Genomic DNA, 14,834 nt, shown 5'->3' on the forward strand with positions numbered 1-14,834 from the left:
ATTGAACAACAAGTGTCTAACATATTTGTTTATGAATATTACAATTAAAGTAAATATTATTTATATATATATATATATATATATATATATATATATATATATATATATATATATACACATAGCTATAGTAGAACTGCTATGTTGTCAAAATGCCTAGCTAGCCCAGTAGCCTCAGCTTCTTACTATTTTTATTAGTATTAGTATTAATGTAGCTAATGTAACAACAGGTTCATTAAAAAGTTTCGTTAATTTGTGCGCAAACTATGCCACTGCGCACCATTTTTCACGCAGTAACCAAGGAGACCGCGCAGTTCGAGGCAACGTCGTTAACTTACGCTGGTGCACGTGCGCAGAGAAAAGGGAAAAAATGACGTAGCTAGCTGAGCCTGCGCGACGCGGGGGATCTCTCTGACTCTACGAAGTTTTCGGACATGAAACCGAGGGCGTATTCGTCCATTTGGCGATAATTACGACAACGCCGAAAGGTTTATATAGGTAACGGGAAAGTTTACTGTGCTCTGTCTGAATCCCCATACTTACAATTCGCCGCGAGAAAGAACATTTTGCGACTATTCTCATAGAGAAAAACACATTGGTTGGTAGCCTCGGGACCTTGCTAGCTAACGTTAGCTAGCTAGCTAGCTAGCTCACTAGCTACGAACACGGTGATGGCAATAACAGAGTCTGCCGTGACCGTGCTCAGCTAAACTGTGTACATTTCCGACACTGAACTGTCGCTAGCTAACTAACTAGTGCTCGCTAACGAACAGCGGACGTGTCCCTTAATCTAAATGTCTCTCCGGTTCTCGTTGATGACTGAAATCTTGGCTGGGTGAACGCTAGCTGTGTGGGTACCCGACTACGGTGGCGTTTGTCTGTCCGGTCTCGATATTCCTGAACGCAGCGAGCACAACAAAGAAGCAGGAAGCAGTGAGAACTGCCGAGGCGCTGTGTGTGTGTGTGTGTGTGTGAGAGAGTGTGTGTGAGAGTGTAATCACTCAGCAATTAGATGTAACGCCTAATTTAAAGCAAAAGGCTCCTGGAAACCTGCATTGTCTGCTTGAATCCTCCCAACGCTTCGCCTGTGTTTTTAAGGATCTGCCTCTCCCATAAGTACATACTAGGAACACGACTTTCATTGATAAGGGCTTTCTTTTTGTATTGGTAATAAAGTCAGTAATGTGATGCCCTGCTGATACACCTTACAATAATGCTGAAGGGTGCTGCATACTATTTTCTTTCCACATGGCCCAGCTTACTGGCAGACGTCTGCTGTCCTTACCATTCTTGATATGTTATAAGATTATTCTAACTGGGTTAAATGTGTACGTTTAAATAGCAGTCCATGAAATCTTTAATGGCAAAAATGCTAATTACAGTCAGTAGTATGTTCTTGCCTTGTTTGCAGGGCTGCCTGGTCTGAGCAGGTACTATTATTTACCAGATGGACTAATAACAGAGCATTGATGCATCAGTATGCATCCATTTGTGTGCATATTATGCACAGCAGAGGTACATGTTAAACAGACCTGGCACGTAGAAAATAGCTATAAATAATGCAATGCAATATACACCTCTTTTAGGGATCTGTGTATCCGGAAAGTTAAGAGATTTGTCTGAAGGATGTCTGGATATCCTTATTCATATGCTGGGTCAGCAGGGGGCTCAGTGCGCTTCAAAAAAAGGAAGTCACGCTTCACCTTCCCTGAAGTGCAGCTGCTGCTGACTGAGGTGAAGAAAAATCGCCATATACTGGTTGGTATGTATGATTGTTCTCAAACGTAATTAATCCTAGTCTTGCATTATATAAAGCTCAGATCCATCTATGGATACTCATGTGCTCTTAATCTAAACAGGTAAATACAACCAGGGTGTCTCTGGCGATGTGAAGAAGCGAACATGGGCCACCCTCACAGCACGTATCAATGAGATCAGCGAGTGTCACCGGGAGATCATTGAGATTATCAAGAAGTGGTCTGACCTCAAATGTGACACCAAGCGCAAGGTCGCAGCTATGAGGGCATCCGGGTTCTCGGCTGCCCGCATCGCCCAGGATCTTTCACCTATTGAGACCATGGTGCATCAGATCCTTCAGCCCTCACCTTCAGATAAATTCTCACTCATGGCAGACCATGTCCCAGATGATGATGACGATGATGAAGATAGTCAAGGTGCTCTCGGGATGCCACAGCACTCCCCTAGCTTGGCAAACGGCGTGCCTGTCCTACCTCCACCGCCGATACCAATGGATATGATGTACAGTAGTGAGTGTCAACAATCCTATTTGCCCTTTTTTGAATAAGGATGATGTTGTTACATTGTCATAAATTTTATTTGATATCTCTTGATACATGACTCTGCAGTGCCCCTTACTGACTTCCCATTTGAACCGTCAGGTACAGAAGGTAAGCTGTAGACATGTAAATGTACATTCTTGGCTACTCTAATTGCAAGCTTTGCGTCTCAACCTCTTGTATTGTGGGAGTAATGCCAATTTGCTCATATGAGAATGCAGGCCTGAGATGTCATGTGAAATGATTTGTCATTTTTTTCCTAACCAGACCAAAGCAAAATCAGTGAAATTGGACGGCAGTCTGATCAAAGTGCCATTTTTCACGACCCTTCCAGTGCTGACAGGAATCATGTGGGAGCTGAAATTCAGCAGCAGGCCTCCAAGAATACTGTAATTCACGCAGGAACCTCTTCCAATGCAACACCTTCTCGTCCCCCACCCCGGCCAGCCTCAGTGGGGCCAGGCAGTCTGCAGGAGCATTTGGCCAAGAGTGCCTCTCTAAGCCTGCAGGAGCAACAGGCCACCACTGTGCTGATTGGAACACTGTCCCGATCTCTCGAGTCGCTGTCCGAGTCGGTGCAGCGACTGGTGCAGGCGCAGCAGCAGTTTGCACGGGACACTCTTCGGCTGCAGCGAGACACACTACATGTGCTGCGCGACTTTTCCTCCACCAGTTTGGCACTGCTGCAAGACAAGGCAAATGGCCGGCCATAACACTTGTACTTCACTTCGCTAGATGTGGTCTATATATACCCACCCCAGCTGTGGGCTATGTGCCTCGTAAGCTGTGGAGAAAGGGGAGTAACTAATAAAAAGACGCCCTCAGCACACAAACCCAACATTCGGAGCATGCCAGCAAATCCAAATATTGGGAAGGTCTCCCATATCTATGTGTGATTGTTGAGATACTCTAGAGCAGAGGGGTCAAACTGTGTTCCTTTTCAGTGTGTTAGGGTGCTTTCGCACCTACCTCATTTGGTCTGGACTTTCAGACTTCTCAGTTTGGTCCAATTTAAAATAGTAGGTGTGAAAGGTGCTATGAACCACAGTACGAAACATGACCAAAATGATCTGACCAAAAGAGGTGGCCTCAATCTGCATTTGCAGTGTGAAAACACTTTTTTGGATGGTTTGGACTTTTATACCTCTCTCAGAAAGTTGAGGCAGGCTGTTGCCATCCATCAGGACAACAAAAGAAGAAAAAGAACCGTAAAAGCAGCAAAAATGAGTCACTCCCGAAACGGAGTTGCCAAGGCTCGTAGGATTGCTTCCTTATATATCTGTCGGCTACGATATAATTCCTGCACAACAAGCACGTTAATATACAGAATTTGAACCACTGAACTGCTGGCAAAAATACCACAGTTTTAGCAAGAAAGTCGTAACAAAATGAATCTCTTCATTTTATTAGGAAAAGTTGAATTGACAGCACACCAACGTCAGACTCATGTCCTCCTCAGGATTAAGTATTGGAAGATTCAGCCCACGTAGGTGATGACACCAGCACATAAGCGTATCATGCAAAGTTCTTTAGTGCGCTCGCAAAAATGCAGTGTGAAATCAGAACTAACCGGATCAAATGCATACAATGTAACAAAAGACAAACCCTGGTTCGCGCCCTGTTCTGGTGAAACTCCTTTAGAAGAGGACAGGGCTGTAGTCCAGAAGAAACTTTGTTTGATGTTCCTAATCTGGAATGTTTTACCCATGTTCACACTAGTTCATTTTATTGATCTGTTCTTTAAACACTCTGAAGGCCAGAGTACACCAAATAAGCAAACATGAACAAACCCAAGTGATCTAGTGCATGTAGGTGTCCAGAAAAAGAACAGATGAACCAGTGGTAAGGCACACCAACTCACTCAACCTTTGGATTTGATGGTGCTTCATAGCGAATGTTGGATCAGTGTACTTTGGGCTTTGGGCAGTTTCGTGCCTCAGGAGGATGTTCTGCAACATTGTCATCAACCTGCTTTCTTGGCAGGTTTTGATTCCTACATGTACTAAACTTTGCTTACTCTGATCAGGCAGAAGCGTTTGGAAATAGTCCTCTGATGTCTCTAAATGCTTGTGGAGTGAGCAGTAAGATGAAAAGACGAGGAAAAGCTGAAAAGTAGCATTTATAGAGGAAGCTGTATCTTGTATTATTAATTGTTTATAACAAGCCGCTCTGTGGTTCTTGTTATTGACTGTTTGGACCAGTGTCGTGACACTGTTACTTTGAATCAGCAGAGCTTTATTTAAGGATGCAATTTAAATGTAATTAAGCTAATTTAAGAATGCAAACAATGGTTTGTTGGTAAATTATGAGAGTTTATCTGAAGTGCTCAGTTTGCAGTACTATGTAATAGTTGCCATATGGACCATACTGTATGGTTTGGAATTGGTATTTTTTGCTTTCTTACTGTGCCAGTGAAACCTTTTCCAACACTGTCCTCCAGACCCAAAGGTTACGATTGAGATCTGAATGAAATGTTTGGACTCTATGTGGAGTGCAGGGTTTTTTACTGAATGCGTGGCTCCTTCAACTCTTTTACCTTACTTTTTGTAATAACCTCTAACTGTTCTTACAGTAACAGTTGTTACTGGTTGGTTACACTTTCTCTTTATTTCACCTCTCAAGTTTTGTTACCATATGGTTCATGAAAGTGTCCAAGAAGGATAGCCTACCTTTGATACAACTTCCATGGACCTTTTTTTTGGCTGCTCTTCCAATAATTAGAAACACTGTTCAGTATGTTCCTGCTGTGACGGCTACTGTAAAGGTTGGAATAGGTGAAAATAAACATCCTGTTACAAACGACTTGTTGTGTCCGTCAGTTTTTTTTTTATTCTACCTTCCATTGTGACGCTCTTGCTTTAAGACACAGGTAACAGCCCCTTTGTAACTCGATCAGGGGCTTCAATAATTAATGGAGCATTTTCTGAGCTCTCAGTAGCCAGTGTTGTTGCTGTTTGCTTTTCTGAAGGATAAAGACGCAACATTGTCTTGCATCTAAAAGCGTGTCTTGTCCTGCCTTTTGGAACAACACCGTTGGTTGGCTTGAACATGAATCCTGAGTAGTGAGTATATTGCAACTTTCACATAGGCTGTTGTATAATGATGTGTTATGCTGTATAATTGACTTGAATTTCCTTTCCTTAATTATGTTGCCTAAAGTGTGTCATAAGCCCAGGCAGTGTAAAATGTAAACCAGGAAGGTGTTTCTGTCACAGTTTAGCTTTTCTGAGTGTAGTTGTATTGCTTGATAGCCTTATGTTTATAACCTAGGGGTTCTCCAAATGGCGGAACTGTCCTGAATGAAGTGTTTACTGCATTATGGATGAGAAAATGAGTTGTAGATAGTGATATTGTCAGTGTGTGTTTGAGTGTAATTTCAGTCCTGCATAAAAAATGGATCACAGAGAATGTTTGTGTTATATTCCAAAACACAGATAGTTTTTAATGTTATATTTTCATATAGGCTCGGATGAATTAGTATACTAAACAATCTAACCTGAACAAGGCTTATTTTACAGTAAACTGTGAAGGGTTGGGCAGTATGATATTGTTATCATGTTAAATTTAAAGAGAACTTAAAGAACACTGACCAACTCTGAAAGTGGTGAACCAGCGAGAGGGTCATGGCGCCCAAGGTTCACTGATGGATGTGGGTATATTGAAGGCTATTCTGTCTTGTCCGATCCCACAGAAGAGCTAATGTTAATGCTTGTTATGTCTTGTGGTGTCAATGCCTTGATGAGTCATGCATGAAGAGGACCTACACAATATTAGGCAGGAGGATTTAATGCTATGGCTGATTAGTTAACCACCGCTTTAATATTGTGTTAGTCCCCCTTGTTCTTTGGACCACTAACCACTGTGTGCCAGAAAACCCTACCCTCCTTGTGTATGCTCATTTTTCCTGCTTCCCACACATCACCTCCACAAACTGTCTGTTCACCTGCTACCTAATATTTCCACCTCTTAATATAATCAATGTTTTCTTGGTTTCTTTTAGTGACTACCTGTTCAAGCTGCTGCTGATTGGAGATTCCGGAGTGGGGAAGTCATGTTTACTACTGCGTTTTGCGGTGAGCGAAACACAACCTTTTAGTAACCATTCAGTAAGCAGTGTGTATGACTTATACTACGTTGAAATGATGGGGTAACAAAACCCACTACCAGCCCAATACTGCAAAATCCTACACGTTCAACAGGGAAAAACTCTTAAGTGGAAATTTATCAGAATTGAACCCCTGATAACTGGTACATCATGTTTAAATTAAGATATTATTTATTCTGATTGCTTCTCAGTGTTGATAATCCATGTTGATTCCAACAGGATGACACTTATACCGAAAGCTACATCAGCACCATTGGGGTTGACTTCAAAATCAGGACTATTGAGATGGATGGGAAGATAGTTAAGCTGCAGATTGTGAGTAAAGGCTCATTACACCTCACTATTCTTCTTTTGCTCAACCAGTAACTAAATTCATCATCAGGTTGGTTTAACAATAGGTGCTTTTCTGACTTGTCAATATACAGTAGATACGATAAAGCCTGGCACATCTTTTAATTTTTCATTTAGAACTAATGGGTTACAGAATATTGCTTATTCTTCAGAGTTGACATTCTCCAATTTTTACATTTATACCCTTAATAAGTGTTCTGTACAGTATTAATGGTATATGTTGGGATATGGTGCTTATTAACGGTGTGTAGGTAAGTAGGTTCACTTTGACCAGTTCACACACAGCTTCAAAACCATCAAAACATCCTTGTTGTTTCAGTACTTCAGTTTTCATAGTTTGTAGAATTTGTATTAAGAATGCACACATTCCTCCTTTTCATAAACAAACTCTCCTTGCCACAGTGGGATACAGCTGGTCAGGAGAGATTCCGAACTATAACGTCCAGCTATTACAGAGGTGCCCATGGGATCATCATTGTGTATGATGTTACTGACCAGGTAATGAGCATCTGGAGAGGGGATTGAATTTTGATGAGATTTTCCTATGAGACCTATGAGTTCTTTGTTATTGCAGGAATCCTTCAATAATGTGAAGCAGTGGTTGGAGGAGATTGATCGGTATGCTTGTGAGAATGTCTCCAAGTTGCTGGTGGGGAACAAGAGTGATTTAACTTCAAAAAAGGTGGTGGACTTCACCACTGCAAAGGTATCTAATCAATGTAGTCCTCCATAAGTGAGGGTAAAGAGTTTGTGCTGTGTATTCAAACTTTACGACTTAAAGATGAGATGATCAATTTACCAAAGAGCAAAATGTGGGTTTGTATTTATCAGCATATTGGTAGTTTTTTGGGCAGATGTGGTTCGTCATTTTAGTTTTTTCCATCTAGACTACAGTATCTTCCGAATAACAGATTGGTTGAAAAAGGTTTTGTTTCAATTGACGTTGACAGTTTTGTCCCAATCTGTAAAGTATTTTCATTAAGTTTGCCTCAAAATGTATAAAGTGCAGTCTTACCAAAATGTTTTTTCAAAGGTTCTTTAGTGAAGGCAGTGGCAGGACAACCCGAAGAACAAGGTTGCCTGGTCAAATGGTTTTATAAATAAATGGATGTCCACTTGTGTTAAGAAAGGGCTCTAAATGGCACCAAAATGCATTCTATTGGCATTAGAAATTAGAATTATTACAGTTATTACTGCAATCTTAAAAAACAAAAGTGTTACAAAGGGATATTTGAGTGATGCCTTAGAAGAACCACTTTTGATTCCTCAGAGAGTCTTATTTGTGAAAGAGAGAACGATTGAGAAGACCTTTTAAATTGGCAAAGACCCTTAAACTCAGGTGAAGATTACTTGATGTAAGAGATTTAGATTACTGTCTTTGTTATTCAAGAATACTAACATTTAGACTAATGCTTTTTCTACACTTTTTTTTTTTTCAGGAATTCTCTGAGCCACTTAAAATTCCATTTCTCGAGACAAGTGCAAAGAATGCGAGCAATGTGGAGAAGGCCTTTTTAACCATGGCCTCAGAAATTCAGAAGCGGCTCGGGACAGAAAGTGTTCAGAATGAGACTGTGAAAGTGGGAGCCAAAATAAACAGCGCTCCCCTGTGGCCTGGAGGACAAAGTGGGACAGCTGAGGAGGTCAGCACCTGCTGTTAGTACTAACAGGTTTAGATACAGGGTATTTTGATGTTGATTCTTTTGTGAACAATTATGTTCACAGTTTATACTGATGAACAGTGGCCTTACTAATTGATGGACTATTTTCTGTGTGACGTTTTTACTGAATTTATAATTTGCCTCCTCATTTACTTTTTTTGACTGCTCTTTATGTTGGATAAAACACTTATTGGTGACTTTCTTCTCCAATTTATGACATTGGTGTTCATAACATAAGCCAAAAAACATTTAAGCTTATATGATCACCCTTTCTTGTCTGCACTGGTCAGTATAAACAGAATCACATTCATCATACAGTATCCTGATGAACTGGCAATAAATGCAGACTGATCTATTTAGAAATGACAACACTGCTGGTCATGTTGTTCATCATCTATGACTATATTATCATTAAATTGATTAAAGTGTAAATATCTTACACATAGTATCTTTACTTATAGTCACACATGACTTCTAGCAATATTGTACTTGTTTTTATATCATTCTGCTGTTCCTAAAGAGAAGTTTAATGGCTCAACAAAAACCCAAATTACACACTTAGCTGCATAGCTATTACTTGCATATCACAGGAAACCGTTTCCCTCAATTTTTTGTTTGATTATGTGTGTAAACACTAATAAAGTTTTTAAATTTAAATTAAGTTTTTTCTGTCCTCAACACGTACAGTACAGTGTGTGGAAAGTGGGCTGAAAAAACAGCCGGTTTTGAATTCATTATTTCTACAACATCACAGTATATCTCCTTATTCTGCCTTGACATGCCCTTTCACATTAGTTGTTAGAAGGACTGTTTCAGCTTGGACTGCATTTTGAGTGGCTGTTGGGTTTTACTGAGCAGGAAAATTTCTGATACCTCTTTCACTGTCACGCAAAAACCTTGTATCTTTGTTTTTGTTGTTTTCCACTGACATAATGAATAATGGCAGTTGTTCTCAACAACACTGACTTCCATTGAAAGTTGAGAAGACATTTTCCTTGTATTTCCTGGAAATACAAGGTTTTTGTGTACGACAAACCTTTTTGGTTCATATTTCTAAATAAACAATTCTAATGTCTTGCCTCTTGGCAGGAATACACTTACATTGACATGGAATATTTACAAGTATACAAAGACAAATGAATTGTAATCACGTGTGTGTTTTAAATAGATTTACTTCAGCAGGTTGTTCATACACCTTCAAATAAACATTCCTTACACATTGTATTGAGTTTATAATCTTCTGAAATGTTCATGCTAGGAGACACTTGTGAGGATGTAAAAATACTAAAGTGAAGTGAAAATACTGCCCTCCCTTGGACAAAGCTTAAACTACCATATTCACAGAAAGGCAAACAGGCTAAAACATACACTCAAATCAAAGATGTAAGATAAAGATAGCTTCAAGGACATCAGTGATCCAGCCCCTTATCTTTTCTCCCTCATCTTTTCGTTTCCAGAAATCATTATTTCTCATTACAAAAATGTTGTTGTGTTGAAAAGTAGAAAAAAAAATCGTTTGGATTTTCAGATTGTTAAAGATACTATCATATATACCTGAGTTTTCTTCAGTAATCTCCCTATTTTTTGTAAAAAATAAAAACAAAAAACAATAATAATAATAAATAATAATAATAATAATAATAATAATAATAATATATATAAGCAGTTGCAATTTGAGAGTTATGTTGTTTTACAGTGCTGCAATGTGAAGTAACTGGTACAACTGAAGTACAACTACATACTATTCTACAGTGCTATGCATTACAGTGAGACAGTATTAGCCCAGGCAATTTGAGAAGCGAAAAGACAGTACCAGGTACCATGTTCAGCATTTTTCTAGCTTTCTGAAAGCAGTTGGCCAACCACAGTTTTAAACATTGCTTTAGACCTATTCCCAAGATCTAGAAATTATAAATCATTAAGCATAACAAGGAGCAGTAAGGGTTGCCAACTCTCAAGAAATGCCCTTCAGACTCAAGGAACTTACTGAGGCCCTAAGAATTATAATATGATATGTATTATTGTAATCGTGATATGTGTATTATTGAAAGTCTCGTACAAATAGTGTTACTTGAGTGATAAATTAATAGCCATGTAATGGCAGTAAGGTGACTCCCAGTTTGCTGTCAGTTGGAGTTGGCAACCCTAGGTGACTCATAGCCAAGACTTCTTGCTGCTTAGCCTAGCCATGTTTGCAAGCTTTAGCCTCATTCGCTCTTTTTCCTCGGGGTTCCTTTTGGAGGTGCACTCCACTGTGGAGTCTGTCTCGAAAGAAATGGCTGGTGTGTGGGACAGCAGGGTAGTGGCTGTCTTTTCGTGGGACAGAGTGGTTGCATGGGGCTGCAGGACCAGCCTGCCTCGCATGGAGTGCCTGAGCCTCAGCAGCAGAGGATTGTGGGGAGAATACAGCTCTGCTTCGGGCCTGCAGCACAGGAAGCACGCCGCGCACAGCATGCGAAAGATGTAGACCCAGCCCAGGTAGTGGAGCTCCGCAATGTTCAGGAGGAAACAGCCCAGGCTGATGCTGAACATGAAGTTCAGGAAGATGGTCTTTTCAGTAGCACGTGACACAAAGCAGTCGGTCCGTGTCGGGCAGGGGTAGGTTTCACAACGATACAGATGTGGCACCTCAAAGCCAAACAGGTAGTACTGACCTACCAGGAAGGTTATCTCTAGGATGGACCGAAGAACCACATGGATGATGTATATCAGCAGAACCTGGCTGGAAAGTTCAGTAGGGTCCTTCCCCACCTCCCTGTAGTCATCCTGCAGAAGGCTCTGTTCTACAGACTCCTCTTCATGGCCTCCCCACTCTCCACCCTGCGGCCCATAGGAAGGTTTTCCTCCCCGATAAACACTACCTTCTCCCCCCAGCTGCCCAAGATAATCCCCCTGTGGATGCTTGACCTCAACCTGGGCCCTCTCTGTCTCAAGCTTCTCATCTTTGGTGACCTTGTGCAGAACATAGACAATGTAGAAGATGGACGGTGTGGAGACCAGGACAATCTGGAAGACCCAGAAGCGCAGGTGAGAAACAGGTGCAAAGGTGTCGTAGCAGACATTGTTGCAGCCAGGCTGGAGAGTGTTACAGGTGAACTTTGACTGCTCGTCACTGTACACAGCATCTCCCACCAATGTTACCAGCAGGATTCGGAAGATCAGCAGCACTGTCAGCCAAATCTTGCCAATTACTGTAGAGTGGTTTTGAACCTCCGCTAGGAAGCGACCCAAAATTGACCAGTCTCCCATTCCTCAAACTGTGGAGACCAAAAGACAACTGGAAGGAAACCAAAACAATGACTAGCTTATTCATCTCTTTAACAAAATCTGATTAAACATATCTAATTATATATACAAAACATGCATAATGATTAAATGTCAATTCAAAGCTATGTTTAGTGTCAGCAAAGTCCGGCATGTGATTCTGAGGTTCAAAAAACTTTAAATACAGTATTTTTATTAACTATTATGCTGTATGTCATATCATATACCATATATATCAATTATGTGACCATGACCTTAACTTGTGTAGCAACATCTGTAGTAAGATAACACAGAGTTACAGAAAAAAGGATCAAGTGACAAAGGTACAAAGACAAAAAAAACAGCATCGCTTACCTTTGGGTAATTTGCCTGTATTTGATCCAAATCTAACAAAATGTCCAAACGTGCCATACACATTTCTACATTGGAAGAGAAGCCTGTTGTTGCAGGGAATGAACTCCACTGAGCGAGCTTTGGGAGAATGGGCTGACCCAATGTATTCAGGCCTTCCATCTGAAACCCTCATTGTACTGTGGTCAAACAAAGAATCCCAATGTACAGCATAACAAAGATTTAAAAGTACAATGGGAGGCAACTTCTCTGAATGTCCATGAACTGTTAAACAAGAACTTGCTGGAATAGGGAAACAATGGTAATTCGTGTTTTCCCCTGTAAAAGAAAACCATTTTCTGTGCTGTCCAATGTAAATATGATATGTCTCTGAAGTCCCACCCTTAAGCAAGTATAATGCAAAAACACCACTCTTTTATGCTTTTATATGATTATATCTGACAATAACTAAATGGATGTTGAATACATTTCTTACATGAAAAAATCTAAAATTATCCTACAACATTCAGTCAGATTAGTGATGGAAGGTGCAGATCCTGCTGGTTTCTTGAACATGGTGGTCAATGGCTGAGGTCAGTGACTGTGTGGGTAAATTTGTGATGATGATTTAAAAAAAAAAAGAACGAGGAACTGTTATCTTTTACTCTTGTTTTAGCTAATATTACTAGTGTTCTGGAAGAAAATGGATTACATGTTTTGCAAAACCTGACACACAAACATACTGCACATACATAGGCTTTACTGCTACCACTTGCCTATTCAGAATAAATTAAATAAATTAAAAAATTAGACAGTAACTGGATATTTGTTTCTCCCGTAGTCAACATGCTGGATGCAGGAGACATGGTCAGGCATGAAGACCCAAGCAACTTTGACAAGAGCCAAATTGCTATGTCCGGACTACTGGGACAGGGCATCTCCAAAACAGCAAGGCCTGTGAGCAACAGAAAAGCTACTGTTTCTGATTTTTTTAATAATGGTTACAGGAGAAACACCTCACCTCACCTCACATAGTGTATCACAACTTACCTCACAGCTGCAGACCAGTCAGTGCCCATGCTAACGCCTGTTCACTGTCAAAAGTGCCTACAGTGGCACAACAGCCTCTGGACTGAACCTAAGCCCTGATTTTTTTGTTTTGTATCACTTGGATGGCTGGGTACCCGTGCTCCATTTACCAATGGGTCCTAAAAGAACACCTCCCAAACTTAAGCATTGTGTGGATCGGTCATGCTTTGGGCTTGCAGCCAGTGGCACAAAGAACATTTTACTGGTAGAGAGAGAGAGAAAATGGATTCAAATAAATACCAGCAAATTCTGGAAGCAAACAAATAATAATAATAATAATAATAATAATAATAACAATAACACATCTTTATTTGTATTGCGCCTTTCATACATAAATGCAAAGAAAACAATTGCTTAAATTAAATACCAGCAAAATCTGGAAGCAAACATATAATAATACTAAAAATAATACAAATCTTTATATATTTGTATAGCACCTTTCATACATAAATGCAGCTTAAAATGCTTCACATATTGCTTTAAAATAAAAGGAGGTAAACATTGTACCTACAAATAAACTAATACTAACAAAATTGGAACAATAACAAAAGTAGAAGGATGTTAAAATGAAAATGAGCAAAAATAGAAATACAAAAGGTTATGGATATAAAATAGAAGTGATATGCTAAACGAACACTATGCCTACAGTAAAGCATGGTGGTGGCTGCTTTACGTCCCCTGACACTGGAATCTGTGTGTGTGGAGGGCATAATGGATTTAATAAAGTATCAGCAAAATCCTAAGAGAAGACATCATGAATTCTGTGAGGAAGCTGAAACCTGGGCGTCATTGGACCTTCCAATGGAAAATTATCCCTAGCATACCTCAAACACCATCAAGGCTTGGTTTGAGTCACTGAAAGATTCTGGTGTCTGACTTAAACCCCATAGAAATATTTTGGTGGGATTTGATGAAGGTAATTCCAGCACACAAACCCAAAAATATTAGTGAACTGGAGGCCATTGTCCATGTGGAATGGACTAGATTCATCAGGAATGCTGCCAGAAGAAGTTTGCAGCAGGTCAGGACAGCAGAAGGGTGCTCCACTAAAGTACTAAAGATGCTTGTCATGAAGGGGTTGAATAATTCTGAAACTGGAGGCGTCATTAAAAAGATTTGAATCAGTTTTAAAAGAGTCAAATCACTTTTCTAAAGATTTAAATCACTGTTTAGAATCAGGCTGACACTGACAGTAAATATGAGTGCTAGTCTGACTAAGATTCAAGTTGTTCGAATCTTAGTCAGGCAAAAGTTTTATAAAAAAAATACATACATAAATAAAAAAAATTAAAAAATATATATTTTATTCTGTATTTTTATAATATTGGTATCACTCTGTAAACAATTCTGAGCACTTGTCCCAAGATTCATATTCACTGTGAAAAATATTTGGATCATTGTTTAAAAGTTTCTAATCACTTTTCAAAAGTGTGTAGTATCGTTTCAAAACATTTCAAATCACTTTTCAAATTATTGAAATTGCTGTTCAGAATCAGGACAGTTGGAACTTTAGAAGTTTCAGGTTAACCACCAACAAAATCAATCATTCTCTTGCAATCATTCTGATATGCAAAGGGTGGGATCAGTTTTCTCTGGAAAAAAAGGCACTCTGGGCTTTCTAAAGGCCTGCATATGTCTCTGACTGTAAATATTCAATCACGTTTTAGAAGTGACAATATTCAAAATATTTGAATCACTGTTCAAAAATATTCAAAACACTGTTAAAAAGAATCAAATCAC

General features: G+C 39.7%; 3 protein-coding genes across 4 annotated transcripts; 2 read left to right on the top strand and 1 right to left on the bottom strand.

Annotated features, from left to right (window-relative positions):
- The first annotated feature begins 374 nt into the window (after nucleotides 1-374).
- Nucleotides 375-5,096, top strand: LOC140565798 (uncharacterized). 2 transcript variants are annotated; one of them, XM_072691907.1, is made up of 5 exons: nucleotides 375-495; nucleotides 1,584-1,759; nucleotides 1,857-2,264; nucleotides 2,364-2,405; nucleotides 2,562-5,096. In XM_072691907.1, exons 2-5 carry the CDS (start codon nucleotides 1,624-1,626, stop codon nucleotides 3,005-3,007), a joined length of 1,032 nt encoding a protein of 343 aa, XP_072548008.1. In that variant the 5' UTR covers nucleotides 375-495; nucleotides 1,584-1,623; the 3' UTR covers nucleotides 3,008-5,096. The 2 variants fall into 2 exon arrangements, with proteins under 2 accessions (XP_072548008.1, XP_072548009.1); XM_072691908.1 differs by lacking the exon at nucleotides 2,364-2,405.
- Nucleotides 3,518-9,068, top strand: LOC140565725 (ras-related protein ORAB-1-like). Its single transcript, XM_072691770.1, has 6 exons — nucleotides 3,518-3,551; nucleotides 6,099-6,367; nucleotides 6,619-6,714; nucleotides 7,153-7,248; nucleotides 7,325-7,456; nucleotides 8,190-9,068. Exons 1-6 carry the CDS (start codon nucleotides 3,518-3,520, stop codon nucleotides 8,409-8,411), a joined length of 849 nt encoding a protein of 282 aa, XP_072547871.1. The 3' UTR covers nucleotides 8,412-9,068.
- A 1,497-nt stretch (nucleotides 9,069-10,565) lies between these two features.
- LOC140565797 (gap junction delta-2 protein) lies at nucleotides 10,566-11,660 on the bottom strand. The gene has a single exon (XM_072691906.1). The coding sequence runs from the start codon at nucleotides 11,658-11,660 to the stop codon at nucleotides 10,566-10,568; it is 1,095 nt and encodes a 364-aa protein (XP_072548007.1).
- Nucleotides 11,661-14,834: the final 3,174 nt, after the last annotated feature.

Source organism: Salminus brasiliensis, chromosome 11, assembly GCF_030463535.1.
Source record: "Salminus brasiliensis chromosome 11, fSalBra1.hap2, whole genome shotgun sequence".
Taxonomy (NCBI): Eukaryota; Metazoa; Chordata; class Actinopteri; order Characiformes; family Bryconidae; genus Salminus; species Salminus brasiliensis.

What these genes read in the sequence shown, in the direction of transcription:
- LOC140565725 (XM_072691770.1), top strand. Translation starts at nt 3,518, where the DNA reads ATGAGTCACTCCCGAAACGGAGTTGCCAAGGCTC. An exon ending in AAACGGAGTTGCCAAGGCTC is followed by an intron (nt 3,552 to 6,098) that starts GTAGGATTGCTT and finishes ATGGCTGATTAG; the next exon opens with TTAACCACCGCTTTAATATT. An exon ending in TGTATGATGTTACTGACCAG is followed by an intron (nt 7,249 to 7,324) that starts GTAATGAGCATC and finishes TTGTTATTGCAG; the next exon opens with GAATCCTTCAATAATGTGAA.
- LOC140565797 (XM_072691906.1), bottom strand. Translation starts at nt 11,660, where the DNA reads ATGGGAGACTGGTCAATTTTGGGTCGCTTCCTAGCGGAGGTTCAAAAC.
- LOC140565798 (XM_072691907.1), top strand. Translation starts at nt 1,624, where the DNA reads ATGTCTGGATATCCTTATTCATATGCTGGGTCAGCAGGGGGCTCAGTG. An exon ending in AAATCGCCATATACTGGTTG is followed by an intron (nt 1,760 to 1,856) that starts GTATGTATGATT and finishes TAATCTAAACAG; the next exon opens with GTAAATACAACCAGGGTGTC. An exon ending in TGAACCGTCAGGTACAGAAG is followed by an intron (nt 2,406 to 2,561) that starts GTAAGCTGTAGA and finishes TTTCCTAACCAG; the next exon opens with ACCAAAGCAAAATCAGTGAA.